Source organism: Schistocerca serialis, chromosome 2 (genome assembly GCF_023864345.2).
Source record: "Schistocerca serialis cubense isolate TAMUIC-IGC-003099 chromosome 2, iqSchSeri2.2, whole genome shotgun sequence".
Classification (NCBI taxonomy): domain Eukaryota; kingdom Metazoa; phylum Arthropoda; class Insecta; order Orthoptera; family Acrididae; genus Schistocerca; species Schistocerca serialis.
Genome location: NC_064639.1, coordinates 1,010,543,064 through 1,010,565,087, shown reverse-complemented (window position 1 = coordinate 1,010,565,087; position 22,024 = coordinate 1,010,543,064). Strand labels below are relative to the sequence as shown.

Below are 22,024 nucleotides of genomic sequence, written 5' to 3'. Positions count from 1 at the left end.
AGCCCTTTACGATACCTCCTGAGGCGTCTTCGTGTCTGTCGACTCTGATCTTCGGTATGTCTGAAATGTTTTCCTTGGCCGACCACAAGGATACCGCACGATTTCAACGCTGACAGTCGCGGTTCTGACGTCCGTCGCTGAGGCGTCAAGAGAAGGGATGAAGTGTTGCTAAGAAAGGGGGGGGGGGTGTCGACCATCCCATTGTGTGGCACGTGCATGGTTTCGTTGGACAGAATTGTGGTGAAATTTGGTGCCAATGTGACATCATTAACCAACCTTACAGCTCACGTGAACTTTTGAACTGTGTCGTTTTTCTTTTTCTTTTTTTTTCTTTTTGCATGTGTCGACACATTTTGAAGCGTGGCCGAGCACGAGGGTGACGTCGCAAGGCTCCACGTTTTTGTACCATACAGAGCAAGGTTGTAGATATCTTTGAGTTAAATTTCACAGTTATGTGTCGGAATCGGAATCACTTACAGGGTTTAGAAATACGGTTCTTTAATTTCAATGCCCATAGTGTGTCAAGCAGATATTTCACCTTATAGGACCACACTGATCAGAATGATTGCCTTTTTCGTAACTTGCTTCATTACTAAGATATGAACATCAATACATCGTTTTTAAGTAGCCCCCTAAATTTTTTATTCCCTCTTCACCTCCTCAAGACCTGTTCAAAATTGTATCACACTGTACAGTTAACTTTATTAAAAACGTAATACAAATTCAAATTTGACTCTCCTATACTGGTACATAGGGCTGGGACACGGAGTACATAAGTCATCCAGTTGCTGGAGTTTATAGTAGACAAATGGAAACACAAGGAAAGCGCTTAACGGTCATTCAGCCAACCGTCTCCAGTTGAAGGTTTCCGTAACTATAATGAACCCCAACGATGAGAAATAGAAATCCTATTCCTCTATGCAAAATGTAAGTTACCTGAACAGAAACTGCAATAATTTTTTTCATATTAATAATATTGGTAAATGTCTTGCAGCACTTTTCAGCGGTAAGCTATGCAAAGGAAACGCAGTCCTTGTTATAAACATCTTCAGCATTACTTTTATTGTAGTTGAAGGTAGGCGGAGTGCTGCTCACGCAGAGGAACTCAACAGAGAGCGATATCCTGACAAGGACCCACTTTTTATACGGGTGTTTCCTCGTCTCGTTATAACGCTTCAGGAAACGGAAAGTTTCAATTAAGAACCACGTAATCGTTATAAAACTCATACAGTCGAAGCCGATGAAGCTACTGTTCTCGATTCTATTGCAATGAATCCATATGTGAGCACACGGTAGCTGGATATACTGTGAAGCAAAATTTTTGAAATAGTCACTGCATGATGTTCTGGAACAAACATAAGATAAAATACTAATGACCCAGTTCTGTGTCCTCAAACTACTGTTTCGCCAAAAACTAATTCTTTAACTCATTACTAAATGGAAATTTGCAGAATATCCTAGTTCTTCATTTTTCAGTCACTTAATTATGGCGCTTCATTAATTCTAGGCTATCCACTTCTTGCATGGTCTGTAATTCCAGGTACCCATGATGACCTTATTGTGGATAGATGTATGATTCATGAGCTACGATGCAGTGCGGATGAGGCAGACAAAGTGTAAACAATGGCTATGTTCTCTATTTCGATTTATTATATCACGTCCGTAATTAATGCCACTTTCAATTCGAATTTTAAATAGCATTCCAGCTGTCCGTATTCGTAGTCACACAGCGATTTTCTGAATATCATTTTCACTACAAATCAGCAAACACTCCCCCTTTAAGCGGGCATTACTGCTATTCTGTTTGTGAGGGGAACGAATCGAGGATTTGGCACGTTGTTAGAACGGTCATCGTCCTCTATAACGTTCCCGTATTCCAAGGGAGGAGGTTTGTTTATTGTGTATCTTACCAGAAATAGTAGAATTCGCAAAAATGCATGTGAAAAGTGCCTGATACCTGCAAGTAGAATAGGCACTCTGCTACTTTTTTACTACGAGTCGTGGTTTTTAGGTAAGTACCGCTTTGAAATTAAAAAAAGACGTGCTAAGGTATCTCAATAATTTTAATTTTACATGAAACCTTGTACCTTAATCTACTTTTCTACATAATTTCCGTCAATATTGAGGCACCTGTCATAACGCTGTACCAGGTTTTGAATACCCTCCTCATAGAAGTCTGCCGCCTGACTTGTTAACCACTGCATCACCACTTTTTTGACTTCGCCATCGTCTTGAAGACGCTGACCGCCCAGGTGTTTCTTCAAATGCAGGAACAGAGGGTAGTCAATGGGCGCAAGATCGCGGCTCGATATTGACGGAAATTATGTAGAAAAGTAGATTAATGTACATGCTTTCATGTAAAAATACAATTATTGAGATATCTTAGGAGGTCTTTTTTTAATTTCAATACGGTACTTACTTAAAAAACACGCCTCGTAATTTTCTTTCTCGTTATGCCGTGACCTTGAGAGGTGGCATGAGCCCCCTCTCATATTTCTATCTTACGATTCTCCTCTCTAATTGCATGCGGTGGAAAGTTGCTATTCCTTCACACGCGGACTTCCCACGCAGCGTCTCTCGTCACCCGGGTGGTCTGGTGACAGGTGGGCTCTGCTGATTTTGAAAGGGTGTGAGGGAGACGAGTGAATGCTTTCCAGACGCCGACATTGTCAAAAGACACGCCCAGAGGGGCCTGAAGTAGCGGCTGGGCTAGAGGTTCCGTTACTTCGCAGAAACTTAGCGGAAACACTTTCTGGCGGGCTACCAGCGAGGCGTGGGAATTACTTGTGTACCCAGGCAGTTGTGGCGGGAAAATTCCCACGCTTTCTGCAAAATAGTAACTGTGATTGGCTTGCTCAGGGCATAGCTCCATGACGTAGCAAAATCAGCTCAGAAATTGGCGCCAAGAATCTCCATTGGTGGAATGGTAGTGCTCCGGCAATGGAGTGGAATTTTCCGCCGGTTTTCGAGTTGCTGATTGGAACATTTAACCACGGCCACTGTCGTGGGGGCGGGAATGTTGTGTGTTCGGCCCGTACGGGTGCTCTAGGTAGTCGGCTCTCGCCTTTCGGTCGAGGACGTCGAAGCAACCAGCCATCGCCTCCGGTACGCCAAATCGTGTTCTTGCAGTTAAGAAGACAGATTGGTAAGGTATGTCCGCAGCACCGGCAGACAAGTATTTTCCTTGGTGATAATCAGAGCTCAGCAGAGCGCGCCTGCTCGTCTTTTTCTAACTTTGTTCTGTCTTGGGTAGCAGCAATTAATGTTGGGTTGGCTATGTATTTTCTCTTAAGATTTGAGTTGCAAGGAATTGGCTCCACATATCACTTCGTCATAATCCTCACAATCTAGTTTAGGGACAACTTCACATTCACAGCGTTTGTTTGAGTATCAAATTTGAGCCAATTTGATGTATTGTATATGTTTCATGTGTTTTTGTTTATTATTTTGTGTTTAGTCATAATAAATCATATTGTTATTTTGGACAGAACTTTCATTCTGTTAATCGGTAGAGCAACACTATCATTCCTCATTATGTTAATGAAACCTATGTTTATTTAACTTATTTATGAAATTAAATTATTGCAGGTGCCAAACTCTCTTCTACTCCTTTGGCAGGGTTGATTAGAGTCAGTTCGCGTTTTTTTTTTTTTAATTCCTTGTGCGACAGCAAAAGTCGGAGTTAGAATAGGGGGGGCTTAGAGCATCATTTACATATGTAGATTCTAGAAGAATTTAGTGTTAAATACACTGCTAGCCCCGGCACCTCGCTACCTCCTGCGATGGTCTTCCTTTCGTGGAGTTTTCTCTGTCTAAAAGACATGCTTTGAGGCGTGCTGGTTGTCGAGCGCCCCTTGCCATGTGGGGCCCGGCGCTCTGTAAGGGGAAGAGGAGTACGGAGAGAGTTTGCACGAGACACAGCAGGGCGCGTGGTGTGCTGCTGTGCCGCATTGCTGTCGTCATTGCGGCGCCTATGGCTGGTGGTGAGAGGAGCGAGATTGTGGCTGCTGTGACCAGTAAACACAGGCTCTGTCCGAGAATCGTTCCGCTTTCGCGCTCTGACCAGACCCCCGGAGTTTGGCGTGGCTTGTACAACTATGGCAGCCCCATGGATTAATTTTGCAATTGTGAGCTATTTGTCTGGTGCATCGTTTTCAAACCGTGACTGCTCCGTGTGGCCACTCTGTTTATTCGAGGCGTCTTCTTATAAATCGCTTGAGTGATGAGTTAATCGCGAGCGGAATTAATTGATTTGAGTCCTGGTTGATTTTGCTATCAGTTCTTGACTACTGTCGGTTGTGTGCGATATCCGGCGAACTAGTATCTTATCTGAGTGAATTGCTACTTTTATGGTTTTCTCAGTGGATTCCTTGCGTGCTTAAGGTTAACTGTCAACTTAAGCTGGATTTTGCGATGACACTTTCTGCCTATGGGCAGTTGTAACTTGTTGAAAACCTTATGCCGTCAAGGGCGATATTCTTTGAAGTTTCAACTGTGTGCAGGTTCTCGTTCATTACAAGGTCAAAGTCCTCAGTGGCTCTGCAGATATTAGCCTTTAGGAATGTTAATTTGATTCAGGCTGTCTTATCGGTAGAATTAATATCAACTGTGCCTGCAGCTTATTATGCAATACCGAATTTAAGAAACCTGCAGCCGAATCTTATCTGTACGTGTTTTTCACCTTGATGATCCTGTATTTTACTGTTGCCGTGATTTGTTTAAGTGAATTGTATATTGATGCTGGTTTTGTGTGTATTATACAAGCTGTTGTCAGCGTACAGCGCGTGCTGCTTGTTGTTTCCGGTCGGGTCTTGCACACGAAATTCAGAAGCGCGATCTGTGTTGACGCTAACCGCCCATAGTGTGCTAATCTGTATATATATATGAAGATAGTAACTATTCTCGAAAGAACAGATACCATTGATGACCGTGCAGCTTCTCTAGAATAAATGACAATTAATTGAAACCCTCAGTTGCCGACAGGTGTTGCCGATATTCTCGATGGGGGCAGTTGAAAATGTGTGCCCCGACCGGGACTCGAACCCTTGATCCCCTGCAGTGGAAGTGTGGGTCTCACGGGAAGCGTGCAACGGAAAAGTCCCTGCAGTCGCGCTATTCATCTGTGTCCTAGGTGGCTCAGATGGATAGAGAGTCTGCTAAGTAAGCAAGAGATCCCGGGTTCGAGTCCCGGTCGGCGCACACATTTTCGGCTGTCCCCGTCGAGGTACATAAACAACACGTGTCGGCAGCTGAAGGTTTCAATTAATTATCATTTGTGCTAATTTGTGTTTACTCTTTTGTGTCTACTGCATTATGTAATGATCACACGATATTTGTTGTCACGCTTTTCTCTATAAGCTGCAGATTCTTTCGTTATTAACCAGGCAGCTCAATTGTGTAGAGACTTTTGCTATTAAGATAATTTACATTTGAACAGTTTGAAAGCTTCTAGCTTGCTATAAACTGTATTACCGTATAGATATTCTTAAGGGGCTATCATTTTGCCTAGTTGAAAATTCGTTCATTCATTTTAGATCAGTAGTTAAGTTATTTCTTAACATTAATTTTTAAGTTAATTCTATGTAATAGTGTCTTTATTTAAGTTTTGTTTGCTTAAATGGAGGCCAATTTTTTTAATTTAATTAATTCTGTAACCATGAGTATACCCACCGGTTGCTTATGATAGTGCTAGTCTGTAACTGTAATTGTTGGTTTTGTCAAATATATCTCTTGTTCTTACTGTGTCCTCAAATTGCGGCCCCGAATTTCACTCCACCAGTCTTGTTCCCTGCTCCCTATCTTATCATTCGTCTTCCTTTACTCACAAAATTGATGACACTTACATTCATTTCCTTGATACGTTATCTCCACGCGTTCTGAATGGGTCAGTTTGAGGCGGTGAAGTTACTGTGTAACGTTGCAGTGAGAGTCGACGCACAGTTCTACGAGCGAATGGTACCGACATCCCAGTGAGACGTGTAAAATAGTGCAACTACTGTCTCGCACTTTTCCACAAAGCCCACTCTTCTCTAGGTTCTTCTCGCTTAAAACATTTAGTTATTGTGGATCTTGTTTGATCTAACAAGGATCCAGTCTCTTGAAATTTCCTTGCTAAACTACGTGCTGTTGAATGACTGTGAACGTGTACATTCGAAAACTTTCGTATGATATTCTTCATATGTTTCTGTTATTGGATAGTTCAAGACAAAAACCACTCGTTGGTACTTCGTGTACACCATAATGAGTAGAAAATACACGCTGCTAACAAAGGAAAATAAACGTACACTCCTGGAAATTGAAATAAGAACACCGTGAATTCATTGTCCCAGGAAGGGGAAACTTTATTGACACATTCCTGGGGTCAGATACATCACATGATCACACTGACAGAACCACAGGCACATAGACACAGGCAACAGAGCATGCACAATGTCGGCACTAGTACAGTGTATATCCACCTTTCGCAGCAATGCAGGCTGCTATTCTCCCATGGAGACGATCGTAGAGATGCTGGATGTAGTCCTGTGGAACAGCTTGCCATGCCATTTCCACCTGGCGCCTCAGTTGGACCAGCGTTCGTGCTGGACGTGCAGACCGCGTGAGACGACGCTTCATCCAGTCTCAAACATGCTCAATGGGGGACAGATCCGGAGATCTTGCTGGCCAGGGTAGTTGACTTACACCTTCTAGAGCACGTTGGGTGGCACGGGATACATGCGGACGTGCATTGTCCTGTTGGAACAGCAAGTTCCCTTGCCGGTCTAGGAATGGTAGAACGATGGGTTCGATGACGGTTTGGATGTACCGTGCACTATTCAGTGTCCCCTCGACGATCACCAGTGGTGTACGGCCAGTGTAGGAGATCGCTCCCCACACCATGATGCCGGGTGTTGGCCTTGTGTGCCTCGGTCGTATGCAGTCCTGATTGTGGCGCTCACCTGCACGGCGCCAAACACGCATACGACCATCATTGGCACCAAGGCAGAAGCGACTCTCATCGCTGAAGACGACACGTCTCCATTCGTCCCTCCATTCACGCCTGTCGCGACACCACCGGAGGCGGGCTGCACGATGTTGGGGCGTGAGCGGAAGACGCCCTAACGGTGTGCGGGACCGTAGCCCAGCTTCATGGAGACGGTTGCGAATGGTCCTCGCCGATACCCCAGGAGCAACAGTGTCCCTAATTTGCTGGGAAGTGGCGGTGCGGTCCCCTACGGCACTGCGTAGGATCCTACGGTCTTGGCGTGAATCCGTGCGTCGCTGCGGTCCGGTCCCAGGTCGACGGGCACGTGCACCTTCCGCCGACCACTGGCGACAACATCGATGTACTGTGCAGACCTCACGCCCCACGTGTTGAGCAATTCGGCGGTACGTCCACCCGGCCTCCCGCATGCCCACTATTCGCCCTCGCTTAAAGTCCGTCAACTGCACATACGGTTCACGTCCACGCTGTCGCGGCATGCTACCAGTGTTAAAGACTGCGATGGAGCTCCGTATGCCACGGCAAACTGGCTGACACTGACGGCGGCGGTGCACAAATGCTGCGCAGCTAGCGCCATTCGACGGCCAACACCGCGTTTCCTGGTGTGTCCGCTGTGCCGTGCGTGTGATCATTGCTTGTACAGCCCTCTCGCAGTGTCCGGAGCAAGTATGGTGGGTCTGACACACCGGTGTCAATGTGTTCTTTTTTCCATTTCAGGGAGTGTGTATTTTGCGTAGTCTGAAATTTGCTGAACTTATCGCAGATGAAGGAACTGCAGTACAGAGACAACCAGAAAACAGTATTCCTTCGTTTATTAATCCACTGTTTACGCGTTTCAGCGTTAGTCATCATCAGAAGCCTGGTTCAGATAAAAACCACAGAATAACAGAGTTAGATGGCTGACTTGAGGAATCCAGTCTACTCGTAGTCGTTGCAAATCAACCATATAACTTTGTAATCGTCTGGTCTTTTTCTGAACAAGAATTCTGATGATGCCTAGCGCCCAAACGCGTAAACAGTGCATTAATAAATGAAGGAATACCGTTTTCTAGTTTTCTCTGCATTGCAATGCCTTCGTCTGCGATCAGCAAATTGCAGATTACGTAAATTACTCCTCATGGTCACCTACCTCCTAGATGTTTTTATGGCACACCTTTGTAAATGTATATTGCGCGGTAATTAATGCAACTCCCTCCCGTCCTCCCCCACTCCACCCACCCACCCACCCACCCACCTACACACACACACACACACACACACACACACACACACACACACACACACACACATACATACATACATACATGGAGTTAACCGATATACCACGTGCCAAACAGGCCAAGCAGTGATCGGAGTCTCCCTGCGAATAAATAGACTATAAATTTTCATACGTGAATCGTGACTCATTGTGGAGGTATATCTTTGTGCAGTTCACAGTAGTTAGTTAGCGGCACTGTTACAAGTTATTGGTCTTTAAGTGGTAGACTATTGCCTTTGTACTTTTACTTACACATGTGATACTCACGCGTCTTGGAGCGGGGCTCCCGCGGTCCGTCCACGGTCACCTTGATGGCCTTGCTGTACGTCGCCATCTGCGGCGGCGACGAGCCAACGATGATCGTCAACGTGAAGCTCTTCCCTGCAACAAGCCAAACAAAATACCACTAAGCGTCATGTATCAAATACCACTAAGCTACTCCTATCAACATGAGGTAAACGGTCAGTCATAAATTTTCCTGAAATTATATCAAACATATTTACCATCCCGCTGTCTAAACTTAAAAAAACTAAAAAAAAAATCAGGGAAGTGCGTGCTTGACGAATAATGAGAACCTCTTAAGTCCTAGGTTCAAACCCACACTACTTAATTTTTTAATAAAAATTGTCAGTAATGTCTGCCAAAAACGTTTGGTTAAGAGGTCAAATTCGTTCTAATAACTGCTTTTTAACAGAGGAAGGAGAAGCGGATGAAGCTTCAGGACTACATCCGCCCATGGGGGGAAAGACTGCTCCCAAGAAACGGAAGAGTCAGCAACGATCAATCATACAAGGATATAAGGACGGTCTCCAGGAGGGGCTGCCAATGGAAGGTGACCTTGAGGGTAGCATGAAACAATCAAAGAAAACACAGAGTAAGCAATTTTGGAATTTTGAACATGGCAAGAAAGTTAGAAAATCTGAAAATAATAATACAAAAGTTCAATCCAGATATAATGAGGGCCAATGAAATGAAATGGATAGAATATAAGAATTTCTGGTCAGTCAAATGTAGAGTGATATCAACAGCAGCATAAAATCGTCTGGCTGGGGTAGGATTCGTTATGAATAAGAGTGTACTGCAAAGAGTGATTTACTGTGAACATTTCAGTGTGGTTGTTCTTTTCATCAGAACCGAAAGCAGACTAACGCCATCAATAGTAGTTCAAATATACAAGTCGACATCACAAGCAGAAGATGAAGAGGTAGAGTGTATTAGGATATTGAAAGGGTAAGAATACATCTCTCTCTAGGCAATTTCCATATTTTTGGAACCTATAGAAACACTTTCGTGGCTGTCGATTTGCTTCAGATTAAGTGGTGCACAGCTGGTTGCAATGATGGTTCCTTAGGCAATCGCAAACAATTTTCCATAACAGCATTGGTTGGCTTGTCTCATGGTGGGATAAATGTATTAATGGATATGGCGATTACTTTTAAAATAATAAATAGCTTACTTACTGTACTGGCGTAAGTTGTCGCCAGTACACAGGTCGGTAAAGATGTAGCGCGTAGATCGATAGTAGGCGCGGGATCAAGCGCGCATACCACGAGAGAGGCCAGAGCCACACTCACAACCAACATGCTGGCAACGCCCTCTTGACAGCAAGCATTCAGGCCGCCGCCGCTGACCGGAGTCACTCGCCTCACTGACTCACTAACTCACACTCTTGATTGGCATCTGTCAGTCCACTCACAAACCAGGTTACAGGCTATGATAATACATAGGGAGTAGAACTGTGACGAGATAGCAAGATTAGCAATACTGTCTGCAAGAGGACTATTACTGATGAGCTTGTAATACAACACATGGACTCTTTTCATGATAAGTAAATACTCCAAGTTCTTGTAAATAAAGAACCATATTAATCCACGTGTGCACTTGTGTTGTAGAAAGAGTATACCAGCCACAACAAATTCCTCTCACTTGCTTCCTACGACACAAGACTCTATGCTTACTGCTTTCCATCTACCTCTTTTTCATTTGACTCCCCCTTACATAATACCTTTTCCTTTACTTATAATTAATAATTTATGGTTATTAGTAACTTACATAGAGCAAATGAAATCTATTGTTTATTAAATATTATACTAAAAAATGTATACAGTTAAGAGAGATTTGTCACATCGTCTCACATCTATTTGCTTTTCTAACCTGTTCGTTGGCTTCTGCCTGTTGCTAAAAGTTAGTGAATACAACCAACTCTCTTATAGAAGTGTACAATTGTATTCTTTAGGTTTGCATTTTCGATACATGATAATCCTAGTCTGCGCACCTGATTTCCTTCCTAATCCAACTAATGTGAAAATCCAATCTCACAACAGGAAACAAAGATGTAGATTAACAGAAGGAACGTGGGAAGATGTTGGTGTATGTCTTACTACACTACTGGCTATTAAAATTGCTACACCAAGAAGAAATGCAGATGATAAACGGGTATTCATTAGACAAATATATTATACTAGAACTGACATGTGATTGCATTTTCACGCAATTTGGGTGCATAGATCCTGAGAAATCAGTACCCAGAACAACCACCTCTGGCCGTAATAACGGCCTTGATACACCTGGGCATTGAGTCAAACAGAGCTTGGATGGCGTGCGCAGGTACAGCTGCCCATGCAGGTTCAACACGATACTATAGTTCATCAAGAATAGTGACTGGCGTATTGTGACGACCCAGTTGCTCGGCCACCATTGAGCAGACGTTTTCAATTGGTGAGAGATCTGGAGAATGTGCTGGCCAGGGCAGCAGTCGAACATTTTCTGTATCCAGAAAGGCCCGTACAGGATCTATAACACGCGGTCGCGCATTATCCTGCTGAAATGTAGAGTTTCGCAGGGATAGAATGAATGGTGGAGCCACGGGTCGTAATACATCTGAAATGTGACGTCCACTGTTCAAAGTGCCGTCAATGCGAACAAGAGGTGATCGAGAAGTGTAACCAATGGCACACCATACCATCACGCCGGGTGATACGCCAGTATGGCGATGACGAATACACGCTTCCAATGTGGGTTCACCGCAGTGTCGCAAAACACGGATGTGACCATCATGATGTTGTAAACAGAACCTGGATTTATCCGAAAAAAACGACGTTTTGCCGTTCGTGCACCCAGGTTTGTCGTTGAGTACACCATCGCAGGTGCTCCTGTCTGTGATGCAACGTCAAGGGTAACCGCAGCCATGGTCTCCGTGCTGATAGTCCATGCTACTGCAAACGTCGTCCAACTGTTTGTGCAGATGGTTGTTGTCTTCCAAACGCCCCCATCTGTTGACTCAGGGATCGAGACGTAGCTGCACGATCCGTTACAGCCATGCGGATAAGATGCCTGTCATCTCGACTGCTATTGATACGAGGCCGTTGGGATCCAGCACGGCGTTCGCTATTACCCTCCTGAACCCACCGATTCCATATTCAGCTAACACTCATTGGATATCGACCAACACGAGCAGCAATGTCGCGATACGATAAACCGCAATCGCGATAGGCTACAATCCGACCTTTATCAATGTCGGAAACGCGATGGTACGCATTTCTCCTCCTTACACGAGGCATCACAGCAACGTTTCACCAGGCACCGCTGGTCATCTGCTGTTTGTGTATGAGAAATCGGTTGGAAACTTTCCTCATGTCAGCACGTGGTAGGTGTCGCAACCGGCGCCAACCTTGTGTGAATGCTCTGAAAAGCTAATCATTTGCATATCACAGTATCTTCTTCCTGTCGGTTAAATTTCGCGTCTGTAGCACGTCATCTTCGTAGTGTAGCAATTTTAATGTCCAGTAGTGTACATGCACTTTGACCGAGACATCCTGGTGTCATTATTAAAAGTCGGTAAAGATTGGTTTCCGCCAGTAGTTTCCTTAAGAGCGTAAACAGAGTATCAACAACTGCAGTCACCATTTTAATTAGCTCCTTTTAATAGAATCTAGATAGACAATTTGATTCTTATCTTTACAAATCAGGAACAAGAAAGACAGATAGTATTTTGTTCGTATGATGCAATGTTCGGATGGCCGAGTTTCATGTGTGAATCGTCAGCCCCTTCCAGCAAGGTGGCCTCTTGGTCTTTGTGGACAACAGGGAGCTCAAGTAAGTACTCGTATATAGCAGAGCCACTGCCCACGACAGTCGCTTGACTAGCCCGGTGGAGGTCCATCATGGTCCGTTCTCGGTGATAGCCCAGGTGGACACTTCAGGGATTAATGGTTGAGACACGTCTATTGCAAACATGATGGCTCCATACACACGAAGATGGTATCTGTTCTTTTGGACATGTCCGAAAGAACAGATAACATCGGTGACCATGCAGCTCGTTAGAGCTTACAATGGGCGGGGGCACTACGAAAGTAGTGCGTGACAACACGTTGAGAATGTGAGTCTCGCGGGAAGCGTGACAGAGATAAGTCCCTGCACTCGCACTGCTCAGACGGATAGAGCGTCTGCAATATAAGCAGGAGATCCCGGGTTCGAGTCCCGTTCGGGGCACACTTTTTCATCTGTCCCCGTTGACGTATGTCAACGCCTGTAAGCAGCTAAGGGTTTTCATTTCATTGTAATGATGGTTCCAGCCTAGAAAAAACAGCTTAGAAACTGATGATCGTTTAACGCACCTAGGTAACACACTGATATATTCCTTTATTTTGTATTATTCACTGAAGCTCAGGCATTTGGCGACCCTTGTGTTGAGTCATCAGTGTAATCAAACAATAACAACAGCTTAATTAGATCCATCCACATATTCTTCAGTAGTAGACATATTTCATGTAATTCACCCTGCTGGGATAGTACTCCTTACATTGTTCCCCAGTAACAGACTTATTTCATTTATCTCACCCTCCCAGATATGGTATTCATTAATGGCACACTTCTTTCACAGTAGCTACCGTAAAGAATAAAATACAGATTTTGTTTTAGTTTAAATGTTTAAGATCGTTTATTGACAACAATCATACGTTTTATATTTTGTATGCAATTTTATCAACAGTATAACTTAAATAAGTTATACTTTTAATTAGTACTTCATTTTTATTAAACTTGCATTAAATTTTGCTGAACCTGCAAAAAAATTCCATAAATTTACTTTTACTTAAAATTCAGTGCGGAGCGTAGCTGTACGGTTCTGTCAGGGGTGCAGGATCGCATCCGTACAGCTCTGGTCAGCATGCTGAAGACTTAAAGATGTTAGGCTGCTTGATGAAACTCAAGATTCAGTGTTTGAACAGTTACCTTGAACAAGGTGAGCTCTCTCATGAAGATATCAGACTGATGAAGAAGGGTGCTGAGATACCAGTTTGATGGGATAGCACTCTTGTTCACTATATCAACATACACATCAGGCAATTTATTAGGAAATAAGATACAGTAGATGCTTTAAGAAGAGGAGAGAAAGGCATTATCTTTAAGAGGTGTTTCTGTGTTGAATCTTAAATAAAACGTTTGTACATACCAAAATTACAAAGCCGCGATATAACGTGGAAGTGATAGTTGCGTGATAATAACGTTTTTGGAAGTATTTGTATGGAGTGTAGCCATGTATGGAAGTGAAACATGGACGATAAATAGTTTGGACAAGAAGAGAATAGAAGCTTTCGAAATGTGGTCCTACAGAAGAATGCAGAAGAGTAGATGGATAGATCACATAATTAATGAGGAGGTATTGAATAGGGGAGAAGAGGAGTTTGTGGCACAAGTTGAGTAGAAGAAGGTTCAAATGGCTCTGAGCACTGTGGGACTTAACATCTGAGGTCATCAATCCTCTAGAACCTAGAACTACTTAAACCTAAACAACCTAAGGACATCACACACATCCGTGCCCGAGGCAGGATTCGAACCTGCCACCGTAGCGGTCGCGCGGTTCCAAACTGAAGCGCCTAGTAGAAGAAGGGATCGGTTGGTAGGACATGTTCTGAAGCATCAAGGGATCACCAATTTAGTATTGGAGGACAGTGTGGAGGGTAAAAATCGTAGAGGGAGACCAAGAGATGAATACACTAAGCAGATTCAGAAGGATGTAGGCTGCAGTATGTACTGGGAGATGAAGCAGCTTACACAGGATAGCGTAGCATGGAGAGCTGCATCAAACCAGTCTCAGAACTGAAGATCACAACAACAACAACAACGTAACCAACACGTTAATATGATGTAACTATCAGGTCCACTGGTTATTTTCAGTGACACGATTATCTATGGAATAGGGCGAAAGGCGTCATTTTGGATCAATAATGTCATTTAGTAATCAGTTAATGACTTATCTACTCAGCTTTCTGCAGTCTACGTATATTTTTTATATATATCGACAAATTAAAATAATTTCCATTCCAGTTAATTGTATGTTGGGAATTTTCTGGCTTAAAAGGGATTCTCGTTATGGCCATATTGTACATAGTAGATAAAAACTGAGGCTTAGTGTATTATGTAACAAAAAGAAATAAAAAGATTTTTTCTTAAATTTTCTGTGTGGATTACATTCCATCATTGCGATGAATTCGGTTAACATTTCTTCAGTACGTGACTCACGGCTGAAAGGCAGCAAACCGGCTTCTGTCAGCTCAGCCCCTTGGGTGCAGTGGGATAAACAATAATAAAGGCAATAAAACAGCAGCGCTCCCGTAAATGTTGCCGACATTAAGAATGGAGGAAGAAGAATTGAGAAAGAGGAGGTTAGGTTAGAAGGGGGAGAGTGGAAAGGAGCTTGAAGAGCAGGATTTCTTGCGGCCTCGCGGCAATCTTTCCCCCTCCTGCTCTCGTGAGCTGCTTCGGTGTGCCCACGCCGCGGACTCATAAACATTACAGCTGGCCAGCCCGCCGCCCGAGGCGTGATGGGAAAGGCGGTGGTAATGCGGGGGCGTTACGAGGCGCGCATAAACAGGGCGCCGGCAATTTGCGCGCCACGCCGCGCCGCGGCGCTGCCGTCGCTGCAGCCGGCCGCTCAACAATTCATATCCGGCGCGCGCCGGCTCAGGGAAATCCCCGTGCCGCCTGCATACTAAAGGCGCGCGAGTGTGGCGCGCTTGCGGCAAACCGAGGAATGAGGGCGCCCGAAACAAACCCCGGAAAAGTTACGGCGGGACATTAATTTCATACTTCACAGTTCCACGCGCGCTCCGCTCAGCTTGCAAATGGGAACTGTTCGCTCCGCGCGCCCCAGCGACGTGGGCCTATTTCGCGGGAGTCGACGCGCGCGCGGAAACACCACACCCAGTGGAGGACTCTACGAAAGTGACAGCTCCCACCCACTTCCCTTCGTTGCAGCACTTGGTGGAGTGTACTATTAAAGTGCCGCTATAACTTCACTCGTCCGGTGCACTCTCTTTTTCTCTTCTAGGCCAGCTGAAGATGCTAAGTTTAGGCTTTCTCCAGTACTCCTTCATCTGTTCACTTCTTTCTTTCCCATCTTCTGCTATCTTCTCCCCTGCCAATTTCGAATTTGCAAACCGTCTGACCTCTTAATCTTGTTTTCAGTAGGAAAAAACAGCCCAGCTTGTAAAAACAGGCCGGCCGAAGTGGCCGTGTGGTTCTAGGCGCTGCAGTCTGGAACCGCAAGACCGCTACGGTCGCAGGTTCGAATCCTGCCTCGGGCATGGATGTGTGTGATGTCCTTATGTTAGTTAGGTTTAATTAGTTCTAAGTTCTAGGGGACTAATGGCCTCAGAAGTTGAGTCCCATAGTGCTCAGAGCCATTTGAACCAATTTTTTTTTTTTTTTTTTTTTTTTTGTAAAAAACAGAATAATCTTTATTGACGCGTTTCCTCTATTGAGGTATCTTCAGAATTCTTATAGGAATTTCAGACAACGCATTAGACAGTCTAATGTTGTTCTTAACCAGACATATGTGCCACAGGCTGAAACGTATTTAATTTTAATTTTTTATTTGAATATTTCTGTTCTAAACTTTGACCATTGCCATCTCACAATGTATCTACACGGTTTCTTAAAATTTCATTCTGGTGAAGACATGCTTAGAGGTGTCGAAACCTAAATCAATGTAGCAAACAGTTATTTGCAACCGGTTGGCTGTGTGATTCCTATGTTGAAACCTATATACGGTTGCTGACAGATAGCCGTGTTTAAAACTGCATTAGACTTAAGTAGTCGAAATTTTGGCGTGCTGGATTGACAAGACTGGAAATGTGGCCCTATCTAAGCATAGCTGCATGTCTTCGCCGAAGGTGTACACCAAAATTTCGACCACTTATGACTAATGCATTATCCGCAGTTCCTACATGAACTCTGAAGAAGCCTAAAAAAGGCGAATCTTGTCATTAAAGGTAAACGTACACTTCCACGGCCGATGTCACAGTCAATAAAATAGCACTACACCCTGAGGAAGGCGTCTTACAATAGTCTCCGAAACGTCGGAATTTTATCGTTGACAATGTGGCCTCAAACCCAGAAAAATTTTATTGACTGTTCTCATTAAAGGTTGTGCTGTTTTTGCAATCCAAATTGTTTTTTTCCTACTGAGAATATATCACGGTTTCTGCACCAAGACCATAGAGTGGGAGAACCTATATATATATACATATATATATATATATATATATATATATATATATATATATATATATAAATTTTGTTTACGTATTTTATTCTGTCTTCAGTTTCTTGATTTTTCTAGACAGTACAGAACAGCTTCATTGTAGTTAAAGAAAAGCATTATGTAACCACCAAAATCTGCTGTATTTGTTAACGATCAGCCAGTTTCTGTGAGGCGATCATCTTTATGATCATCTGTGACCTGAGAGTGGCTGCCCCACCTAATCTGGTTGCTGTGTATGAAGACACATTACAGCAGTTGTTTGAGGTTTCCCAGTGTGGTGTTTATGCCACTTTACTACCTTCATTTTATTTTAGCACTGAGTCACAGCGACTGATACAGGTAAGCGTCATAAGGAGAGTTAGATAACATGGTCCAGAATGACGTACGTTTGGACAGAGGGACCAGGGCAGTGAGAAGGACACTGTCGAGTCGAGAATGAGTCTTACACATTACAAAAAACTCACATAATACCAGGTAGAGAAAGCTGGTTGAAACCTGAAAATTGAAACAGTGAGATTCTTGGAGAAAATTTTAGTGTATATCGAAAGAACAGGCAAATGGGAAATGGGGGTGGTGTATTAGTCGCAGTATACGAGAACCTCAGATCCACCGAGGTAGACATTGAAGCTGCCTGAGAGATTGTTTGCGCAAGACTCAGTATCAGGGGTGGGCGTAAAATGATAATTGGATCCTTCTATCGCCCACCATACTCGCCTTCTGATATAACCGAAAACTAAAGAGAAAATCTCAGTTCACTTGTACATAAGTTCTCCAGTCATACTGTAATCGTCGGTGGCGACTTAAATCATCCAACAATTAACTGTAAAAATTACTGATTTGTTAAATGTTGCATGATAAGACGTCTTTTGAAACATGACTAAATGCCTTCTCTGAAAACGACCTATGAACAGAGAGGAACTCCACTCATGATGGAAACATTTTGGATCTAATGGCAAGAAACAGACCTGGTCTCTTTCAGAGTGCCCACATCAAAAATGGTATCAGTGACCATGACGAGGTTTGGGCTCAAAATTAATTACCAAACTAAAAAAGACAACTAAAACCAGCAGAAAGATACACTACTAGCCATTTAAATTGCTACACCATGAAGATGACGTGCTACAGACGCGAAATTTAACCGACAGGAAGAAGATGCTGTGACATGCAAATGATTAGGTTTTCAGAGCATTCACACATTTTGGCGCCGGTGGCGACACCTACAACGTGCTGACATGAGGAAAGTTTCCAACCGATTTCTCATACATAAACAGCAGCGTTGCCTGGTGAAACGTTGTTGTGATGCCTCGTGTAAGAAGGAGAAAAGCGTACCATCACGTTGCCGACTTTGATAAAGGTCGGATTGTAGCCTATCGCGATTGCGCTTTATCGTATCGCGACACTGCTGCTCGCGTTGGTCGACATCCAATGAGTGTTAACAGAATATGGAATCGGTGGGTTCAGGAGGCTAATACGGAACGCCGTACTGGATCCCAACGGCCTCGTTTCACTAGCAGTCGAGATGACAGGCATCTTATCCGCATGGCTGTAACGGATTGTACAGCCACGTCTCGATCCCTGAGTCAACAGATAAGGACGTTTGCAAGACAACAACCATGAGCACGGTCAGTTCGACGACGTTTGCAGCAGCATGGACTATCAGCTCGGAGACCCTGGCTGCGGTTACCCTTGACGCTGCATCACAGACAGGAGCGCCTGCAATGGTGTACTCAACGACGAACCTCGGTGCACGAATGACAAAACGTCAGTTTTTCAGATGAATCCAGGTTCTGTTTACAGCATCATGATGGTCGCATCCGTGTTTGGCGACATCGCGGTGAACGCACATTGGAAGCGTATATTCGTCATCGCTATACTGGCGTATCACCCGGCGTGATGGTATGGGGTTACACGTCTCGATCACCTCTTGTTCGCACTGACGGCACTTTCAACAGTGGACGTTACATTTCAGGTGTGTTACGACCCGTGGCTCTACCCTTCATTCGATCCCTGCGAAACCCTGCATTTCAGCAGGATAATGCACGACCGTATGTTGCAGGTCCTGTACAGGCCTTTCTGGATACAGAAAATTTTCGACTGCTGCCCTGACCAGCACATTCTCCAGATCTCTCACCAATTGAAAACGTCTGGTCAATGGTAGCCGAGCAACTGGCTCGTAACAATACGCCAGTCACCACTCTTGATGAAGTGTGGTATCGTGTTGAAGCTGCATGGGCAGCTGTACCTTTGCACTGCATGCAAACTCTGTTTGACTCAATGCCCAGGCGTATCAAGGCCGTTATTACGACCAGAGGTCGTTGTTTTGGGTACTGATTTCTCAGGATCTATGTACCCAGACTGCGAGAAAATGTAATCACATGTCAGTTCTAGTATAATATATTTGTCCAATGAATACCCATTTATCATCTGCATTTCTTCTTGGTGTAGCAATGAGAGCAATGCGTGACAACTTCAATGACTACCGTAGCAGAATATTGTGTATATATTCAAACTGGACACTACTGACTTTTGACAGTAGTGTCATGTCTCAGCGGGGAACTTGAAACTTTCAGCACGGGGTAGGAGCCTGTAGAGAAACTTTGTCTCAATTTTAAAAGAATAGATGACCATACACTCGATAGATACTTACCCAGTAGAACAATGGGAGGGAACCTTCATGGTATACAGTCAATGTAAGGAAACTTCTAAAGAAACAGAGATTAGTGCTTAATAGGTGTAAAACAAAGTGCAGGGCTGTAGATAGAGAGATGCTGAATGAAAGGCGTTTCGCTGAAATGAGAGCAATGCGTGTCACCTTCAATGACTACCGTAGCAGAATATTGTCCAATGATGTTTCACAATAATCAAAGGAGTTCTGGTCATGTGTAAAGGCCTTTAGTGGAGCCACAGTTGGTATTCACTCCCTAGTTTGTGAGACAGGAACTGAAATTGAGAGTAGCAAAGCAAAAGCTGAAATGATTAACTTCGTTTTCAAATGTTCGTCTACAAAGGAAAACACAGGAAAACAGCCCAGATTTAATTCTCGTACCACCGAAAAGATGAATGAAATAAGGATTAGTGACAGTGGTGTTGAGAAACAACTGAAATCGTTAAAATTGAATAAAGAACCAGCGCACAATGGAATCCCTATCAGATTCTGTACTGAATTTGCAGCTGAGTTTGCCTCTCTTCTAACTATAAACTCATAGATCCCTCGAACAACAAACTGTGTCCACTTTTGGAAAAAAGTACAGGTCACATCTGTCTACAGAAGGGTAGTAGAAGATATCCACAAAACTACCGTCCAATATCCTTGACACCGATTTGTTGTAAAATCGTAGAACATATTGCGAGTTCATAATGAGGTATCTTGAACAGAATGACGTTCTTAACGCCAACCATCATGGATTCCGAAAACCAACTCGCAGTTTTCTCGTACGACATACTGAAAGCTTTGGGTCAAAGCAGTCAGATAGATGCAGTATTTCTTGATTTCCGAAAAGCATTTGACTCAGTACCACAACTACGCCTACTGTCAAAAGTGACTGGACTGAACACTTTTTGGTATGGAGGACGCACCATATTATCTTGCACGGAGAGTCATCGCCTGATGTAGAAGTAACTTCGGGTGTGTGTTGGGACCCTTGCTGTTCATGTTGTATATTAATGACCTTGCACACAATATCAACAGTAAACTGAGACTTCCTGCAGATGATGCAGTTATCGATTACGAAGTACTGTCTGAAAGAAGCCGCATAAATATTCAATCATAACTTCATAAGATTTCAAACTGGAGGAAAGATTGGCAACTTTCTTTAACTGTCCAGAAATGTGTAAAACTGTGCAATTAAAAAAAACGAAAAAGCATAATATCCTATGTTTATAATATCAGTGTCCGCAGCTCGTGGTCTCGCGGGTTCGATTCCCGGCGGAGTCAGGGATTTTCACGTACCTCGAGATGACTGGGTGTTATTGTGTCGTCTTCATCATCATCATCAGTCATTACGGTCGAAGGAAGGCAACGGCAGACCACCTCCATTAGGACCTTGCCTGGTACGGCGATGCGGGTCTCCCGCATCGTTCTCCTGCGCTCTGTCGAGAAACATGGGACTTCATTTCCATAGTATCAGCGATTCACTGTTGGAATAGGCTAACTCGTACGAATAACAGGGTGTAACGCTTTGTAATATGAAATGGAACGATCACGTAGACTCAGTTGTGGGTAAAGCTGGTGGCAGACTACTGGGCAAGTGCAATCAGGCTCCAATGGAGATTGCTTACGTATCACTCGTGCAACCGGTTGTAGAGTATTGCTCAAGTTGTGAGACCCGTACGAAATAGAACTAACAGAGGATATTGAACGTTTACAAAGAAGGGCAACACAGACGGTCAAAGGTTTGTTTGATCTGTGGGAAAGTGTCACAGAGATATTGATGAAACTGAACTGGCAGACTCTTGAAGATAGACGTAAACTATCCGGAGAAACTCTACTGACAAAGTTTCAAGAACCGGCTTTAAATGGTGATTCTAGGAAAATACAGTACCTCACGTATCGCTCACATGGCACCATGAGGATAAGATTAATCACTGCACGCACAGAGACATTCAAACAATCATTCTTCCGGCGCTCCATACGTGAATGGAATGAGAAGAAACCCTACTAATTGGTGCCGTGGGATCTACCCTCGGCCATGCACCTTACATAAGATCCATAGGTAGGGGCAGCTGAATCGCCCTATACGTTGTATATCTTTACGTCTCTCTCTTCCTCTACATTTTTTACCCTCTGCGTCTCCTTCTTACGCTATTAAAATTATTCTGTAATGACTCAACGCATGTAGTTCATCATACCCCTTCTTCTATCCAGCATTTTTCATACAACCTTTTCCTCGCCAATTCTGTACAGGACTTGCTCACATCCTGTATTATCAGTTCAAATCAGCATCCTTCTATAACAACACATTCTCTCCTTTACCCACAGTCAACGATTCTCTTCCATGCAACGCTTTGCTATAGATGTAAATTCCCAGAATTTTCTTCTTCAAATTGCGTCCTATGTTTGATGATCCAATAGTGAGAAACGCCCTCTTTTCCTGTACTATCTGCTTCTGAAATCATTTTGACTTCATTCGTCATGGGTTATTTTGCTTTCAGTGTAGCAGAATCCCTTCAGTTTTTCTACTTTGATGTTAAGTTTATCGATAATCTCATTTCTATGACTCTTGTTTGCTATCTTGAGGAC

General features: G+C 43.8%; 1 protein-coding gene across 1 annotated transcript in view; it reads right to left on the bottom strand.

The window, feature by feature from the left end:
* LOC126456590 (runt-related transcription factor 3-like) overlaps positions 1-22,024 on the bottom strand; it is a 245,660-nt gene that overhangs the window by 4,795 nt on the left and 218,841 nt on the right. The window contains exon 2 of the mRNA XM_050092335.1: positions 8,493-8,621. Coding sequence (XP_049948292.1) covers positions 8,493-8,621 — 129 coding nt within the window. The remainder of the gene's footprint in view (positions 1-8,492; positions 8,622-22,024) is intronic.